The sequence below is a fragment of the Bactrocera dorsalis genome, chromosome 6 (assembly GCF_023373825.1).
Source record: "Bactrocera dorsalis isolate Fly_Bdor chromosome 6, ASM2337382v1, whole genome shotgun sequence".
NCBI lineage: Eukaryota > Metazoa > Arthropoda > Insecta > Diptera > Tephritidae > Bactrocera > Bactrocera dorsalis.
Window position 1 is genome coordinate 29,530,358 of NC_064308.1, and position 17,567 is coordinate 29,547,924.

At 36.0% G+C, this 17,567-nt stretch overlaps 1 protein-coding gene and 1 long non-coding RNA gene across 11 annotated transcripts in view; both read right to left on the reverse strand.

Annotated features, from left to right (window-relative positions):
* Window positions 1-7,039, reverse strand: part of LOC125779572 (uncharacterized) — a 43,396-nt gene extending 36,357 nt beyond the window's left edge. The window contains exons 1-2 of one of the 5 annotated variants that reach the window (XR_007423344.1): window positions 6,535-7,035; window positions 6,068-6,112 (exon numbers count right to left, since the gene is read on the reverse strand). This is a non-coding gene — a long non-coding RNA (uncharacterized LOC125779572). Of the gene's footprint in view, window positions 1-6,067 lie in introns of all 5 variants that reach the window. The other 4 variants (XR_007423345.1, XR_007423343.1, XR_007423341.1 and 1 more) reach the window with 4 other exon arrangements.
* Window positions 1-17,567, reverse strand: part of LOC105228660 (paired box protein Pax-6) — a 267,990-nt gene that overhangs the window by 87,548 nt on the left and 162,875 nt on the right. For 3 of the 6 annotated variants that reach the window (XM_049460267.1, XM_049460265.1, XM_049460264.1), the window contains 4 exons: window positions 15,852-16,025; window positions 15,511-15,768; window positions 14,949-15,447; window positions 10,546-13,298 (listed from right to left, as the gene is read on the reverse strand). In XM_049460267.1, coding sequence (XP_049316224.1) covers window positions 12,581-13,298; window positions 14,949-15,447; window positions 15,511-15,768; window positions 15,852-16,025 — 1,649 coding nt within the window. In that variant the 3' untranslated portion in view covers window positions 10,546-12,580. Of the gene's footprint in view, window positions 1-10,545; window positions 13,299-14,948; window positions 15,448-15,510; window positions 15,769-15,851; window positions 16,026-17,567 lie in introns of those variants that run through there. The other 3 variants (XM_049460268.1, XM_049460266.1, XM_049460269.1) reach the window with 3 other exon arrangements.

Sequence of the window (17,567 nt, forward strand, 5' to 3'; positions counted from 1 at the left end):
AAACTGATTGGACCTTATCAGTGTGGCTTCAGACCTGGTAAATCAACAACCGACCAGATATTCACCATGCGCCAAATCTTGGAAAAGACCCGTGAAAGGAGAATCGACACACATCACCTCTTCGTCGATTTTAAAGCTGCTTTCGACAGTACGAAAAGGAGCTGCCTTTATGCCGCAATGTCTGAATTTGGTATTCCCGCAAAACTAATACGGCTGTGTAAACTGACATTGAGCGGGACCAAAAGCTCCGTCAGGATCGGGAAGGACCTCTCCGAGCCGTTCGATACCAAACGAGGTTTCAGACAAGGCGACTCCCTATCGTGCGATTTCTTCAATCTGCTGCTGGAGAAAATAGTTCGAGCTGCAGAACTTAATCGAGCAGGTACAATCTTTTATAAGAGTGTACAGCTGCTGGCGTATGCCGATGATATTGATATCATCGGTCTCAACACCCGCGCCGTTAGTTCTGCTTTCTCCAGACTGAACAAGGAAGCAACGCAAATGGGTCTGGCAGTGAACGAGGGCAAGACGAAATATCTCCTGTCATCAAACAAACAGTCGTCGCACTCGCGACTTGGCACTCACGTCACTGTTGACAGTCATAACTTTGAAGTTGTAGATAACTTCGTCTATCTTGGAACCAGCGTAAACACCACCAACAATGTCAGCTTTGAAATCCAACGCAGGATAACTCTTGCCAACAGGTGCTACTTCGGACTGAGTAGGCAATTGAGAAGCAAAGTCCTCTCTCGACAGACAAAAACCAAACTCTATAAGTCACTCATAATTCCCGTCCTGCTATATGGTGCAGAGGCCTGGACGATGTCAACAACAGATGAGTCGACGTTGCGAGTTTTCGAGAGAAAAGTTCTGCGAAAGATTTATGGTCCTTTGCGCGTTGGCCACGGCGAATATCGCATTCGATGGAACGATGAGCTGTACGAGATATACGGCGACATTGACATAGTTCAGCGAATTAAAAGACAGCGGCTACGCTGGCTAGGTCATGTTGTCCGAATGGACGAAAACACTCCAGCTCTGAAAGTATTCGACGCTGTACCCGCCGGGGGAAGCAGAGGAAGAGGAAGACCTCCACTCCGTTGGAAGGACCAAGTGGAGAAGGACCTGGCTTCGCTTGGAATATCCAATTGGCGCCACGTAGCGAAGAGAAGAAACGACTGGCGCGCTGGTGTTGACTCGGCTATAATCGCGTAAGCGGTGTCTACGCCAGTAAAGAAGAAGAACAATTTTAAAGGGGAAGTTTAAAGGTGAAGATGTATTGATTCCACGCATTCCAATGATTCCATCAGATTTACCTTTTGAATTCAAAAGACTACAGTTTCCAGTACGTCTTGCATTTGCTATTACATTAAATAAAGCGCAAGGGCAATCGTTGGAATTCTGTGGAATTGATTTAGAATATCCTTGCTTTTCACACGGTCAGTTATATGTTTCGTGCTCACGTGTTGGCAAGCCTTCAGTTCTCTTTATCTACACAACAACTCATGGCAAAACCAAAAATCTACCAAAAATTCTACGAAAGAGCTCTAAGATAGTTTAAGTGATACATACTCTAAGATTGTAAGAAACTAGAATTAAAAGTTGAATAATAGGGAACAAAACCAACTTTATTAAAAACAAGTGTGTTTCTTTTCTTATTTTGTTTTGCCGTGCGAAGCAGGCACCGGGCCGCTAGTTTTGATAATAAAATTGAGTAAGTTGTAAGCGTTGTTCTTGCGTATATCTCTCCATGATTGTAAACATACAATACCACCCAAGAATGTCTGGTAAATATAATATTAGTTTACGCTCTGCTTGACTCTGAGCGACTGCGATTCGTCGAACATTTGTCTTTTCTTTTGTCTCAGAAGCACGCTGATAAGCCAATAGCTCTAGCCGTCGAGAAATCGCTTCATAGGGTGTTTGAGAGAACCGCTGAGACGCTATGCGGATAGCATTTTCCTGTCGCCTAGCACCAGCTTGTGCAAATATTTCTCTAGCTCTGACATGCTGTTTGCTCACGTCTGCGCTGCTCATCATGCTATCAAAATAGCTAAAGAACTTGTAGCGAAAATATCACCACTACTAAAAATTCTATCTAAATCTAGTTCAATGACAAAAAATACCTCAGTCAAATAATTTTACATACATAAAAATATAACATACATACGAAAAAGTTTGATTATCTCAATCAGACATTTAAATATAGTGATTTGAAATTTGGCATTTTTTCAATAAAAATAAAAAAAGTTTCTGAGAATAACAATTTTGTCGCGGGAATATTTAAAGTTTGAAAATCCAACTTTATGAATATGTGATGGCTATTTCTGAGAAACGAAAATTAGTTGGTGAAATTTTTTTTATGAAAGAAATATTATTATATATTTACATTTTATTAATTAGCATTTAAGGGATTTGAAACGCCCGCGAGAGGCATTTACACTAATTTGTTGGAAAATGAACTGATTTTACTGGGGGAATGGTGATGATCTACATATGTAGCGAAGAAAATATTTATATACGTTATTTGTGTATTGCTGGAGTGAATTGCGCTAAGTCCAGATTTGAATTCGATCGAGCGTCTGTGTGGAAAAAGTTGAAAAAACTTTCAAATGAGACATAATAAGATTGCTTTTACTATAAAAACGGGTTTTTATTTAAATTCGTGAATTGTACGATACAATAACTGGAACTGAAGATGAGCGTACACTTTTGACGCATATATTTCTTTCGTGCGGCAAAAAAGTCCAGTTATCTATGGCGTCGCTTGTATGTATGTGTGGCATAGTTAGTACCGTTTCCATCTTAGTTTATTGTCAATAATAGTAGATATAAAAAGTTTCAGTTATTTAAATAATAATCCCTATGATTTAAACCAAAGAGGTGTAGACTTAAGTCTGGCAACAGCGATTAAAATGCCCAAACGACTCCGACCGCTACCCTCAAAACATTTACAAGACTACTCAAATTTACTAGCAGGCAAACATAACCTTTCTATGATCAACCTTTGCGTGCATTCAACCACATTCCGATTGCAGAAAATTACACTGCCAAAACTGCATTAACGACATGTCTACCTACAACAAGTCTCATTTAGAGGAGGGTAATGTGGGGACCCAACGTATCTGGCATCACAATTTCTTAAGCCATTATTATTCGATTTCTTTTCACGTCGACATTCGAAGGAATATTACACCGTTATAACTGTTAAATTCTTACAAGTATGTGAAGTTGTCTAAGAACTTCTATTTCTTCTACATACTTCCAAATTTAGTTCCTGTATGGAAACTTCTTTTGTGAAGGGTATTCTTGTTTCGGGGAAAACAATGATAGCGTTTTTTGTTGTTTAGTCACAGTAATTCTGTTTTTCTACGGTAGATTGGTTACAGAAAAAATTGTGTAAAAATACAAGTGCTATCTATAACTGCTCTGACCAATAAATTTGCTTGTATTACCAAAAAGGGAGTTCCTCTAAATTTGTGAAATGAACACATTTCGCAAAAATTAAATGTGGGAAATAAAATGTAAAACAAAAAAATTTTTCGTGTTAAATGGTATAAATAGTGTGAAAATTAAAAATTGTTTTTGTTTTTTTTTCAAACCGTGTAAAAAAAGAATTAGGTGTGTCTATACAATGCAAATAATAACGACAAACTTTGGTTTTTTTTATTATTTTATCGAATTTTGTTACATATATATGGATGAGTGTACATAAGTTCTTAAAGCATAATAAAGAGAAATAAAACCAAATTCCATCTGGAATTTGTACGCTACTGTTGTTTACCCATCCGAATGCTAACGCAAAAATAAATAATATATTAAGGGCAGTACAAAAAACTTAATTTGTTATAGCACAAAGAAAAAGGCTTTGCAACAAGTGGATAGAGCATAAACAGCCTAGCTTTTATCTAGAAATCGCAGAATAATAATGTGCTCGTTTGACTCAGTGTTGAAATATTACTCAGCGTTAGGACGTCACTGCATAACATGACATCTAATATGTTGTTATACTCTTGCAACATATTGCCATAGAGTATAATAGATTTGTCCAATTAACGGTTGTTTGTTTAACCTAAAATAATCATGTTAGACATGGGGTTTTATATCTATAAAAATTGTCAAAATATAAAACAAGTTGAAATCCGAGTGACTGTCGCTCTGAACGTCTGTGCCAGGGATTACTTAAATAAAAATTAAGATATCTTAATGAAAATATATAGTATATCATAAGATATCTTTATGCAGATGTGGTACCTTAGCAAAAGTGAGGATGAGTTCGTAGATGGGCGTAATCGGACTATTGCCACACCATAACTTAGCACAAAATTAAAATATAAAACTGTAATTTGGTACAACACAATTTTGAATTCCATCTGATTCTATCAATTTCCAGTATGCAAATCAAGTACTAATAAACGCAACGGACTGCCACGTTATGGGTAAAGATTTTCAAAATAGTACGAAAAGTATTCAAGCTCGCAGATACCGAATATATGGATCAAAGTTCAAATTGCGAACCTTTTTCGAAAATACCGGCCTGTGTTTGAGATATTTAACTGAAATGTAGAGAAAATAATTTGGTAATAATAGTATGTGTGCGTAAGAAAAATGGGTGGAATCGAGTCAATTCTTCTCTTACCTCTTATGAACCTTATTTTAAGATTTTCGAACTTCCGGTTGACTTGATATATATGGTATATATCGGCAAATATGGGAGATCGTGTTTTTGTAATTATCTTTGAGCCAAAAATGAATCAAATCGGGTAAAAATTGCCCTAGACCCATATAACTAACAAACCTTTTGCACCAGAAGGTATTTCCCTAGCTTTGATCGTAGCAAGTTGCAAGAGTATGAAATGTTCGGTTACACTAGAACTTACCCCTTTCTTACTTGTTTTGAAATTAAACTTCTAACAAGTTTTTAGCTCTTATTGTGTCGCGTGCTGCAAATCTTGATTACGTTATCGCTAGTTCACGGTGACGCATGTCAGCAAAGTGACACCATTCCACCACTATGGCATAACCAATGTTAGCACCAGATAAAATGAAAACTGCTGGGGAGTGTAGTGTTCGCTTTTTACGATACTTTCTTATACCTACTTACATATTTTTGCATACATATTTAATATATCACGAACTCTCTGTCATACTAATGGTTAACACAATATTTTCAATGCAGCAAGGGAAGAAAATTATTTGATAGTTCTTTGCTATTTATAGGCCATAATTAACAATTCAATTCAAATGGTTATGTTTAAATTAAATAAAATCCGTACTACAAATGATGACCTTTAATAATTTGTTTTTGCCATCCCGAAATTTTAAATGATTATTTGTAATCTCCAACTATAGGCATCTTCCGCCATTTTCAATTTATTATTTTGGTTTTATTGCTACAAATACAAAGCAGTTTTTATTATTTTCAGCAACAAGTGAGATATATGTATATTAGGCATATAACTTTTTACAATTTTTGCAAATACGAAAAACGGCATACCATAGTCGAATAGAGAATAAAAAAGTATGAACCCCATTATTTTTTTTTTTTGCGAAATTGCAAAAAAGTTTCCGCGCAAAACGAAATTACTTTTTTATCAGAACTGCTGAAAAAAACAAAAAAAGTTTTGTACACTACACGTTTTTCTTCATAATAATAGATATTTATTTAACTAATAATCTTCCTATTATTCCAAACGCCTTTTAATGGACCTAAGGGAAGTGCCCCACCCACCCCAAACTAATTTTTCTTCAGAAAATTCTGATTCAATGTAATAATAACACAAAAAAAAAAAATGTTGACTTTTTTTAGAAATCCATTTTTGCGCGGAACGTTTTTGAACCGAAATCACCTAAAAAAGTGATATTCATTACTTGTACAATATTTGCCACCACGTGGTGGTATGCCAAATTTTTCGTCAAAATTTGTTATATGCCTAATGTATATGTGTTATAGTAGACATAGGAATGTGTGTTCAAAAAAATTATTTTGAATGCAGCCAACATTTGCTTGTTTTTGAAATCGAATCTACTTATTTATGAACTATATAGCGTTATTTACGTAAATTACTTGTATATCGAAATCCATTCGAAAGTTTATTGACAGCAGCACATTCTATGTACAATAGCACATTAGGGTGTGCCATTCTGAGGCAACCTTTTTTTCATCTGAAAAACAGGCTCAAAACTTTCGAAAATGTGTAAAAAAAAGTCACTCAAGAGATGAGCTCCTAATAAAATCGATTATTTTACGAGAAAACTCGATTTTCGAGTAAAATCGGAATCGAGTTTACCATCCCTACTGGCAGCCATCGCGGCACATATAAAACCTCCGCACAATAACCACCACAAAAAAACATTATTTTTTCCATGTAATTTATATGGAAAACAGAAAATTTAAAATAGGCACGTCTTAATATTAATATTAAGAGCTCATCTTTTGAGTGACTTTTTTTACACATTTTCGAAAGTTTTGAGCCTGTTTTTCAGTTGAAAAAAAAAGGTTGCCTCAGAATGACACACCCTAATAGCACATACTATACATGTATCACAGAATCACGAGCACTATCCACGCTAATGCCTATTGTCTGATTATCCCCTAAGTTATAGTTTCCTTTCACAGCAGTAGCTCTCCTTTGACTGCTGTCATCAAATAGTGCGAAGTAGTGGTGGTCGGATTGTCGTTAATTGTAATGATCGGAGATAAATATAATGAAACGTTGATGATATCATCATCTCAGATTTCTTATTGTGCCTGTGTGAAAACAATCGTATGAATATTGACTAGCACGCTTCACGACCTTTCACTTCACGCTTATCTGCTTTCATTTGAGTTTGATGTTAGTCACCCTAGTGTTTTTGCATCGCTTGTTGACAGTAGTTTCACGTTGTTTGCGTATACATACATACATATGTACATAAAAAGAAATTCAGCCTTTTAATACCTTGAACTGAGTATATTAACCCATTTACAACCAAGGAGTCAAAAAATAAGTTTATTTCAAATTTTCAGTTTTTTATTGATTTATACCATCGTAGAGATGAACAAAAATTTTTTTTTTTTTTTTTTTTTATTACATATACGAAAATTTTGCTGTACCCACACGAGTACAATGGTCAAAAGTATATAAAATATTTATGAGTGGGCTATTTTAAAACAGTCGTGTTCCACGCACAAAGCAGTACCACATAGCTCGCAAATCTACCTGATTCGTTTATGGCAGACTCTGCATCTAAGATGCTTGAGGATTCTCTTTGGAAAATGTGCTCCTCCAGCTGTAGAAACACTTGGAGCTAACGCGCGCTTAGAATATCGTTTTAATGTGTAGTGTCGTAGGTAGTATCGCGTAATGTCACGTTGAAACTCAAGCAAATCTTTGGTACTATTATTCACGTATTTTTACAGCTTCCAAGCGTTTACCATTGTGGAGCACATCATCGAAATAAACAGCGGCCACCACCATTTTTTGCCTCGAATCCCAGTTTTGTATATATTTACGGCCTGATCATGTAAATCAACACCGCCCATACCGTGGTTGTAATTTGAAAGTAAATTAGGCTGAGGTATACTTATCTTTTTTTGTTCCAGTTTTGACCAACGCTTTACGTATTTCAACGGTTCAACCGTATCAAAATTAGTTCCCATAGTTACGACATTATTGACATCGACATCACGAGGAATCATAATGATATCGACGTCATCTGCCTCATCATCATCCGCGATGTCAGCTAAAGCCTGTGAAAGTTGTTTATATCTCTTTCCATAAAAACACGAAGTGGAAATAGCCATCCTAACCAAAAGATAAATTTTTTTTTCCACTTACACATTTTGCCATTGTGCCTAAGCGGGTACACAACTTTTGAAAGGCACATACCTCAAATAAGAATAGGTTTTTCAAATGTGTTTCTTTGTAAAAGTAATCTCTTTAGCCTTACCTCACACAACACACAATTTTAAAACTAACAACTAAGAGATAATAGCTCATCAACAGCAAAATAATGACTAAAGACACAAAATCACACAATATGAAAAAACCGCACAGAAGTTGTAGCCACAAAAAGTACCGTTATGAATTCGCGTGAAGCGAATGTATTTTTTTTGTTGTTTCTAGGAATAAAACTACGCATATGATCAAAAATTTGTGTGCAAATACTTAGCATTGAATTACGCCACATGCCTAAACTTGACTGATTTTCTGAACACAAGCGAGTACAATGGTTGTAAATGGGTTAAGTTTACAAAGTTTACAACACCGTCTGTATTGTATATATACAAACTAGCCTTTAACCTTTTGCGATACTATTTTGAAATTTTGCTCACGTTTTTTTTCTCCAAGAAGTTGCTCATTTGTCGGGACTGCCGATAACGGACCACTATAGCATAAATTTGCCATACAAACTGAACGATCGGAATCAAGTGCTTGCATGTGCATTTTTTTATTTGATAAGATATAACGGGGTAGAGGTACTTTTTCAATAACCTTTTTTTTACAGATCACGCGTGAATCGAGTCAAACTGTCATGTTATTTTTGTTCAGTATTGTTTGGCATTGTGTGGACCATCTGAATCGTAGCCGCGGCAAACATTTGGAGGAGATAATCTTCAAAAAATAAATGTCAAAGAATGTTATTTCGATGGACAATAAACCTTTTATATTATATTACAACTTTCTTTGTTTTTTTTTTTAAGTAGGTAACCACAAAACGGATCACTATTTAATATCTTCACAAAATTTGGCATGGTTATTACCAATCTCCAAAGAAATTGTTCAGATCGAAACACTACAGCATAGGCTGTCATATAAACTGAACGATCGGAATCATGTGTTTGTATAATATAATTTTTTTTTATTTGACGAGGTATCGTGACAAAATTTAGCATGAATTGCATCATAAAGCAACGCTAAAATATCTGAACAAAACTTTCAGATCGCACCACCATAGAATATTGTAGCTGTGATACAGACTAAACGATCAAAATTAAGAACGTGAATGGAAAACTTTGCTAATTGTCGAGATATTATATTATCCAAAGCAAAGCTCTGAGAAAATTTTCCAGATCGCATTATGATATGGTAATATCATATGATATAAACTGTACGATAGTAAAGAAGGTAGGGCTAAGTTCGGGTATAACCGAACATTTCATACTCTTACAACATGTAAGGACCAAAGCAAGGAAATACCTTCAGGAGTTGGCAAAACCTTGTTTTAAAAAAATTTGAGAAAGAATTCAACATTCACTGTTCGGCGAAATCGTCAACGAATTGCACGTCATTAATCATAAATTCAATTAGTTTTCTAAGTATATTTTACTTCTCGTTAGCAAAAATTAGATTCAAATGATATGACATAAACTCAGCCGAAGAGGATAAATTTAAAATATAATATAATATGTGAAAAATGTCAACTAAAGGATCGGTACCAAGGGCGAACCCAATGTCTTACATATTAAGCGCTAAACCCCATTAGAAAACCTGACACCCTAATTGCAAGTGTCACACATTTTAACCAATTTAAACGTTTTAAAGCCAGGCGAAAAGGAAATCATTAAATAGGTTAAATTTGGGGTAGAAAAAGGTCTGTGCTGGCTGCACTAATTATTTACATTGCTTATGTATATTTGTGAACGTATTTTCAAGCAATTAATAAAGTTATATGCATAACTCATACACTGACTGTGCAATCGTCTTATGGTTTGTAAGAATAACGAAAATGTAGCATATGCGAGTCAGAATAATACATACATAGATCAATTTTACATATATGTATATGTATGTATTTTCGGTATTTAGCAATAGTATATCCATGTTAAGCGATAAAACGGTATAAAGGAAACGGAAAGTTTGAAAATAATTTATTATGTAGTATTGACTTGATTTTATTTTGGCAATACCACATATTATTGCTTTTCCATCTGACTTTAAAGCGACCGGTCAATATGTGGAATATTTTAATGAAATTTATGCGGAAATTTTTTCTGCTAAGGCAAAACTATTGAAGTGAGATAAAATACGAATCGGCTGAAACAAGTGTTTTACTTTGCCACCTACCAACATGTGGAACTATTTTTAGTATGGTCCGTAATATTTCATTCCAAGCAAGTTCATACAGCACAGCACTTCTTTAATTTATGGGTTATGTAAAATAAAATTACTGTTTCTTACTAATTTTGGGTTGCTAAAACCGGAAATGATAGTAAAAATTTCCTAACATTTAAGATTTTTTGTTTCGTAGTCAAGGGGTGTACGGTCAAACCACCACCATTTACTAAAATGACAAAAGTAGCTATATGTGAGTAACATTTTTGAACTCAAACTCGTAATACGGAAACCTCAAATACGCCGCAGACTTCTTCGCAATTCAGCAAAAAATTTTCATCCAGATTTGTTGAGTAGAGTAATTTTGCGACTCTGATTTTGGAAGCTGTTTCTTGCTAATTTTGTAAAATATTTCCCTCTTAGCGCATCAGTCGCAATTTTTTCCTTCAAATTTGTTAAGTAATTAGACACGAAATAATAAAAAATTTCTGTTCTTTTTCTATACAATTTTATTTATTATTACGACTGTATGGAGCTTTTATACTAAAACCACATCGCATTCACTTCATCTAATAATAGTACATTAATACGTATATTGATTTCTCGAAAATGCCGAAAGTATTCTGTAACCCTTTTGTTTACATATTTAATAGTTGCGAGATCGAATTAAAAAAATGTATTATTTCAATAACCTTGGGTTGAGCGTTGTTTTTGAACAACTCATCGATATACAAATTGTTTGCATAATGAAAAATGTAAAAATTCATTTTTAAATTCTCATTTCGTAAACTACGATTTTTTTAAATATTTTTTGGCATCACTTTATTAATTCAAATATTTTTAACATAAATAACACCGGCTGACATCATTTTCCTTGTTCAAGTTCTGATTATTTTTTTCCACTAATTTGGTAATGCAGATCACGAAATTATACCTCATTTTATCGTTTCACATCAGGTTAAAAAAAAAAAGACAATCTCTACCTTACGGTAGACCTAAGATATGGAGAGAGCAGACAAATCATATTGATGATTGTTATTTTTACTGTACAGATGTGAAAGGTTTTAATGCTAAAAATAAAAATAAAATTGTCTACGCAAATATATCTTCAGTTACACGGCCGATTCCACATGGTCCAGACATGCCAGTGCCCCTTCCAAGCTCATAATCTGATCTTAGTTCAACATCATCAGTACAAAATGTACAGCGTCAAGAGTCGACGGAAGTTTATGAACCAATTTTAAATGAACCAGCTTTGTGGGGATCTAAAAATTGTAACTATGATATTAGGCCAGCAGTCAGGATATACAAAATTTCCATGCTTCTTGTGCGATTAGAACAGCAGAGCCCGAGACAAGAACTACGTACAAAAACAATGGAATCCTCGTAAAAATCTCAAAGTAGGAACAAAAAACGTTATATAAAAAAATTTAATTAGTCCTGAAAAAAATTTACTACGTCCGCTTCATATCAAACTTGGTGTGATGAAACAGTTCGTTAAAGCATTAGATAACAACAATGCTAGTTATAAATACCTGTTTAAAAAATTTCCAAGATTATCTGATGCAAAATTTAAAGAAGGAGTATTCGATGGACCGCAAATCAGATCTTTGATGGCTGATGAAAAATTGGATGCTACAATGAATAACACTGAATCAGAAGCTTGGCTGGCGTTCAAAGATGTTGTCAACAATATTCTAGGAAATAATAAACACCCCGACTATAAAAATAAGGTTGCAAATCTATTAGATAAGTATCGGAAATTGGGGTGTAATATGAGCATAAAACTTCACTTTCTAGATTTACATTTGGACTTTTTTCTTGATAATCTTGGTGATTACAGTGAAGAGCAGGGAAAAGGTTCCACCAGGACATAAAAACTGTGGAGACAAGGTACCAAGGTCGATGGAATATGAATATGATGACTGATTACTGCTGGTCACTGACACGTAATACAATAGTGCTGAAGATACTCACAGAAAGACTACACCCATGTGCATGTAATTTTGACGCGAAACGTAAAAGATGTCACTCCAAATAGTCCTGTAGCATTCTTTAGACTCAATTTTTTCTTTGTAAATGTTCAAATATATGTTTTTATAATATGATTATTGATTTTTTCTTTACATTTTGAAAAAATGCTTTTCCATCTTTTAAAAAAAATCTGATGTGATGGGGCAAATATGTAGGTGTTTTCGTGTTTAAAATAGTAAAAATTGGTGATATTTGTGGCTCAAATACTAACAACGTTCAAAAAATTTTCATTTGTCGGCCGGTGTAATGGACAAAAGTACAATAATGTAAAGAACAAAAGTAAATAACCATAGAAATTCAAAAAACTTCAAATAGTAGTATTAAAACTGGATAAAAATAATTAATATTTGGTATGGCGACTATTAGCGTCTATTAGATCTCGCAGATCTCGGTAATCATAGTTTACAAAATATGAATTTGTATAGTTTTTTCATTTAGCAAACAATTAATTGATTAACTTATTTCAAACCACTTCGAGCGTTGGGAATGACTAATGTTGTATATTTCTTTCAAACCCATGGTGAATAAAAGCATGAGGCGAAAAACTGCTGCTGCTTTCCAACTTGGTTTTGTGAGCTTGTTGAGGAAAGGCCAGTGTCCATGACTGTAGGGCCGCCACTATTATTGCATACTGTAGATGAAGCGGTGGTCGTTGCATAGCCATATCCCAGTTGAGAGTAATTGTGCATGGTACTAGCTGCCGTACTGCTGCTACCGCCACCATCGTTGGGTGTCCCTAGATGATGGCTTATTGGACTACAAGGTGAGTTGCGAGTCGATAAAATGGTAGTGTTATTAAGGTTTGTCGTCGTAGTTGCCCCACTATTGCAATTTATAGCAGATACCGAGCTGTCACTGGTAACTTGAGGCAAGGCAGAAACATTGTTAGAATAAGCTGTTGGTAGCGATAATGGTGGTTGCAGCCCCACCGTTTGTTCATAACTTTTAACTGTCGTATCATAACCTCTGCTTACCAACTGCTGATTTGTGTTGGCAGTTGAGCTAGAGCAACCGCTCCCAATCATTGCACTGCTACTACTATGTCCAGCGCTTACAGATGGTATGCCGAAACTCCCAATCATTGCATGGTGATGCGGAGGAGGTGGAAGGGGAGCACGAAGCGACATATGGCACTGATATAGTGAGGGCGGGGTTAAGTCACGTTGTTGAGAAATTGGTGATCCGGGCATCGGTGATATTGAGGGATGCGTGAAGGATGACATTGAACTGTAATGAGCGATGGAAATAAAATAAGTCCCATTAAGGCATATTTTGATTAAGTTAAATTTGACAAAAAAATATAATTCAGAGTTTTTCCTCTAAAACTCTCTTATCATTTATTAAAGTGATTTCTTTCTTGACTTACTACACGACAAAGTCTTACGCCGTGTTAACTAGCACAGTCGTGATTTCTTTCATGTCAATTACAAATACAGGTACGTAATTTTTATACTCTTGCAACCAGTTGCTATAGAGTATTACAATTTTGTTCAGCTAACGGTTGAACGTATCACCTAAAACTAATCGAGATAGATATAGGGTCATACAAACATATAGAAATGATCAAGATCACGAGAAAAGTTGAGATCCGTTTGACTGTCTGCCTGTCCGTCCGTGCAAGCTGTAACGTGAGTAAAAACTGAGATATCTCTATGAAACTTGGTATGTGGGTTCCTTAGTACAACAAAAATTTGAGTGCGTAGATGGGCGTAATCGAACCCCTGCCACGCCCACAAATCACCATTCACCGAAAACATATAAAGTGCCATAACTGTGCACTAAATTAAGATATATGGAAATCGAGAAGCAATTAATTTGTGAAAATTGGACAATGAGCGTGACACCGCCCACGTTTTGGTTAAGTCCCATACCTCGGGACCAGACTGAGCGATTTCGAAAAAATTTATTACATTTTCTTCTTCAATCTTTTTACATTTTTATGTCACATTTTTAAAATGGACGAAATCGGATAACAACTATGCCTAATTCTCATATAGCACAATTTTAAATTCCACTTGATCCTTTCACTTCCAGTACAGAAATCGAGAACCAATTAATATAACGATATAAAACTTTTCATGAATAATATCTTCCGTGTGTGCCACCTTGTGATCAAAATTTTAAATCCAATAAAAAAACTGTTCAAGCCCCTAAGAAGCAAATAGTTAGACCCCGGTACCTATAGTTTGCTTCTAATCGTACATTTCGGTCGATGTGTGATATATAAAACTGAAATTAAGAGATAATCCTTTTCTTATAATGGTATGTTTGTATGTCAAAAATGGTTTGAATCGGATTAATACTTCCCTTAGTCCCCATATACTTAATATAAAGATTTTCGAACTTTCGGGTGACCTCGTGCCGCATATATCGACCAATATGTGAGTTATTTCAATGAAAATAAGAGAGCATGTTTAACTTATAACAGTATATCTTTGTGCCTAAAATAGATTAATTAGAGCGAAAACTTGTCCTAGCCTTTATATAACTTACATCAGGATTTTCGAACATCCGGCTGACTTTACTCTATATGATTGGTTTTACACCTTAAAGTATTTCCCTGTCCTTAGTTCTTGCAATTTGCAAAAGTATAAAACGTTGCACCCGAATTTAGCCGCTTCTTACTTGTTAGTAATATTTTTATACACAAATAAAGCCTAAAATAGATTAATTAGAGCGAAAACTTGTCCTAGCCTTTATATAACTTACATCAGGATTTTCGAACATCCGGCTGACTTTACTCTACATGATTGGTTTTACACCTTAAAGTATTTCCCTGTCTTTATTTCTTGCAATTTGCAAAAGTATAAAACGTTGCATCCGAACTTAGCCCCTTCTCACTTGTTAGTAATATTTTTATACACAAATAAAGCTTACCTATAAGTTTCACTCATGGCCATTGTGGAATGATGATGTATTGGGTACATAGTTCCCATAGAGCTGCTAAATCCGTTATTCAAATTAAGCCGAGGTGACAACGTCGGTACAATGGAACCATCTAAATGGTGTGTATGATGTACCGCCGCATGATATGAATGCACTGCTCCAATGGGCGCACATCCAGAGCCCGCGGTTGCACTAAGTCCCATTACTCCTGTACTACTACGTTCAATGGAATGTCCACTTACCAAATTTGTAACACTTGTACCGCTGGCGTTCCTGCTACCAGATAATGATTGCTGTCCGCCTCCAAGATGATCAGGGGTACCAGCTCCGCTACCTCTAACAGAAGTACGTACTGCCACTGTTGTAGCAGCTACTACATCACCAGTAGAAACTGAGTTATGAGCTAATGGGGGTGTGGATATTACGTCATCTGGAATCGATGCATCTGTTGTTGGCGTAGCATAGCCGAAATAATCAAAAAAAAGGCGTGCTGTTTTACTAATTTAGTATACTTGGTTTCTAGAAATCTATAATTGCTATTTATTATACTTACTTCCACTGGGCAGTACCGTGGCGCCGCCGCTACCGTTCATACTGCTTCTGTTGGGGCTGTCTGTGACGGAGGTGGCAGATATCGACGAGCTGCCACCAGTTGAGCTAGGTGTTCGGCGTTGATTACGTAATTTTTCCTCACGTCGCCATTTAGCGCGGCGATTAGAAAACCAAACCTGTATTCGGGCCTCTGGCAAACCAATTTTACCAGCCAAACGCTCACGCGCAAAAACATCAGGATAATGGGTGCGTTCGAATTCTGCACACAGTTGTATATATGTAAATCGAAAATAATTATTTATACTTGCATTTTGTTTTTATAATTTTAAGAAGGAAAAATACCTTTTTCTAAACTATCAATTTGGTCATTGGTGAAGGAAGTGCGATTCCTCTGTAGCTTGCGTTTAAGTATTAATCGAGCTTGATCGTCATCATTTGCACCTACATTCGACATACCACCATTGGAATTTTCGCCCTCACCCGAACCGGTTTCATCTGAGTGATGACCATCGAGTTCTGTAAAAATAAAAAAGGAGAGTTTCGTCAATACGTACCGACAATATCAGCCGATATAATTTATTCATTGTAATATAGTATACCACAATATGTTTCATTGTGTATAATGTTAGTTAAACGCTGTATGACACATTATCTCATCTTCCTATTCCTATTCCTGGTCCTTTATTAGAAGAGAATTTCAACTCCGAAAGTCTTTCTATTTGTTTTACTTAATATTAAACGGACATTATTCGTTTTAGGCAACGCGATGTGTTACTTTCGGGAAGAGATGCTCTCCGATTTTCATTAAGCTAGCTCACAGGTTGATCGATATTTTCGGTAAAAAGTAAGCCATAGGTCTATATTTCGGTATCTGGGGACTTGAGCCGCTCTGATCCGATTTAGACATTTTGTGACGTGCGATTGCAAACCTAAAATACACTTTGCGTGCAAAGTGTTATTTCGATAGATTTGAAGTTGTGCCATATAGAAAATAAGCGTTGTAAACAAATTTCTTCCATTTTCACGCTTTTATTTAATCATTCAACTACAACTACAACTTTGCTTCCACCGTTTTTTGTAAATTTAAGGCTTTATTGTATAAAAACGGTTACAAAAATGTTATTCAAAAGACTGGCCCTCGCTAGCTACTACTCTTGACCATGTTTCTGGCAGCATGCGTATTCAGTGACGAAAGAACTCCTCATCTTTCGAGTCGATCCAAGTATCAATCCAATTTTTGACTTCCTCATAAGAACTGAAGTGCTCGTTAGCTAGACCGTGTGCCAACGTCTGGAGAATAACGCGGGTGGGGTAAGATCTCTCATTTCAGCGTCTCCAAATATTTTTGGACCGCCTTTGCGACGTAAGGCCGAGCATTTTCATGCTGGAGAATGACTTTATCGTGTCTTTCCTAGTACTTTGGTCGTTTTTTTTTTAGTGCTCGGCTCAAACGCATCTATTGCGTTCGGTATCGATCTCCTGTGATGGTTTCACTTGGCTTTAGCAGCTCATAATATATTACCCCAGCTAGTCCTACCAAATGCAGAGCATGACCTTGGCGCCGTGAATGTTCGGTTTTGCCGTCGACGTGGAGGTATGTCCAGGCTTTCCTCATGACTTTCTTCGCTTAGGACTATCGCAGTGGACCCATTTTTCGTCGGCAGTTACAATGCGATGTAAAAATCCCTTTCGGTTGTGCCTTTGAAGCAGCTGTTCACATGCAAAGAAGCGCCGTTCGACATCTATTGGTTTCAAGTCGTAAGGAACCAAGCTTCCTTGTTTCTGAATCATCCCCATAGTTTTGAGGCGTTTTGATACGGCGTGCTGTGTCACTTGCAACGATTCGGCCAATTCCTCTTGGGTTCAAAACGCATCTTGGTCGAGTAATGTTTCCAATTCAGCATCTTCGAAAATCTTCTACCTTCCACCACCATGTCGGTCTTCGAGTTCACAATCACCATTCTTAAAACGTTGAAACCATTCGCGACATGTTCTTTCACTTAGGACAGCCTCACCGTACGTATCCGAAAGTATTCGATGAGCCTCAGCCGCACTTTC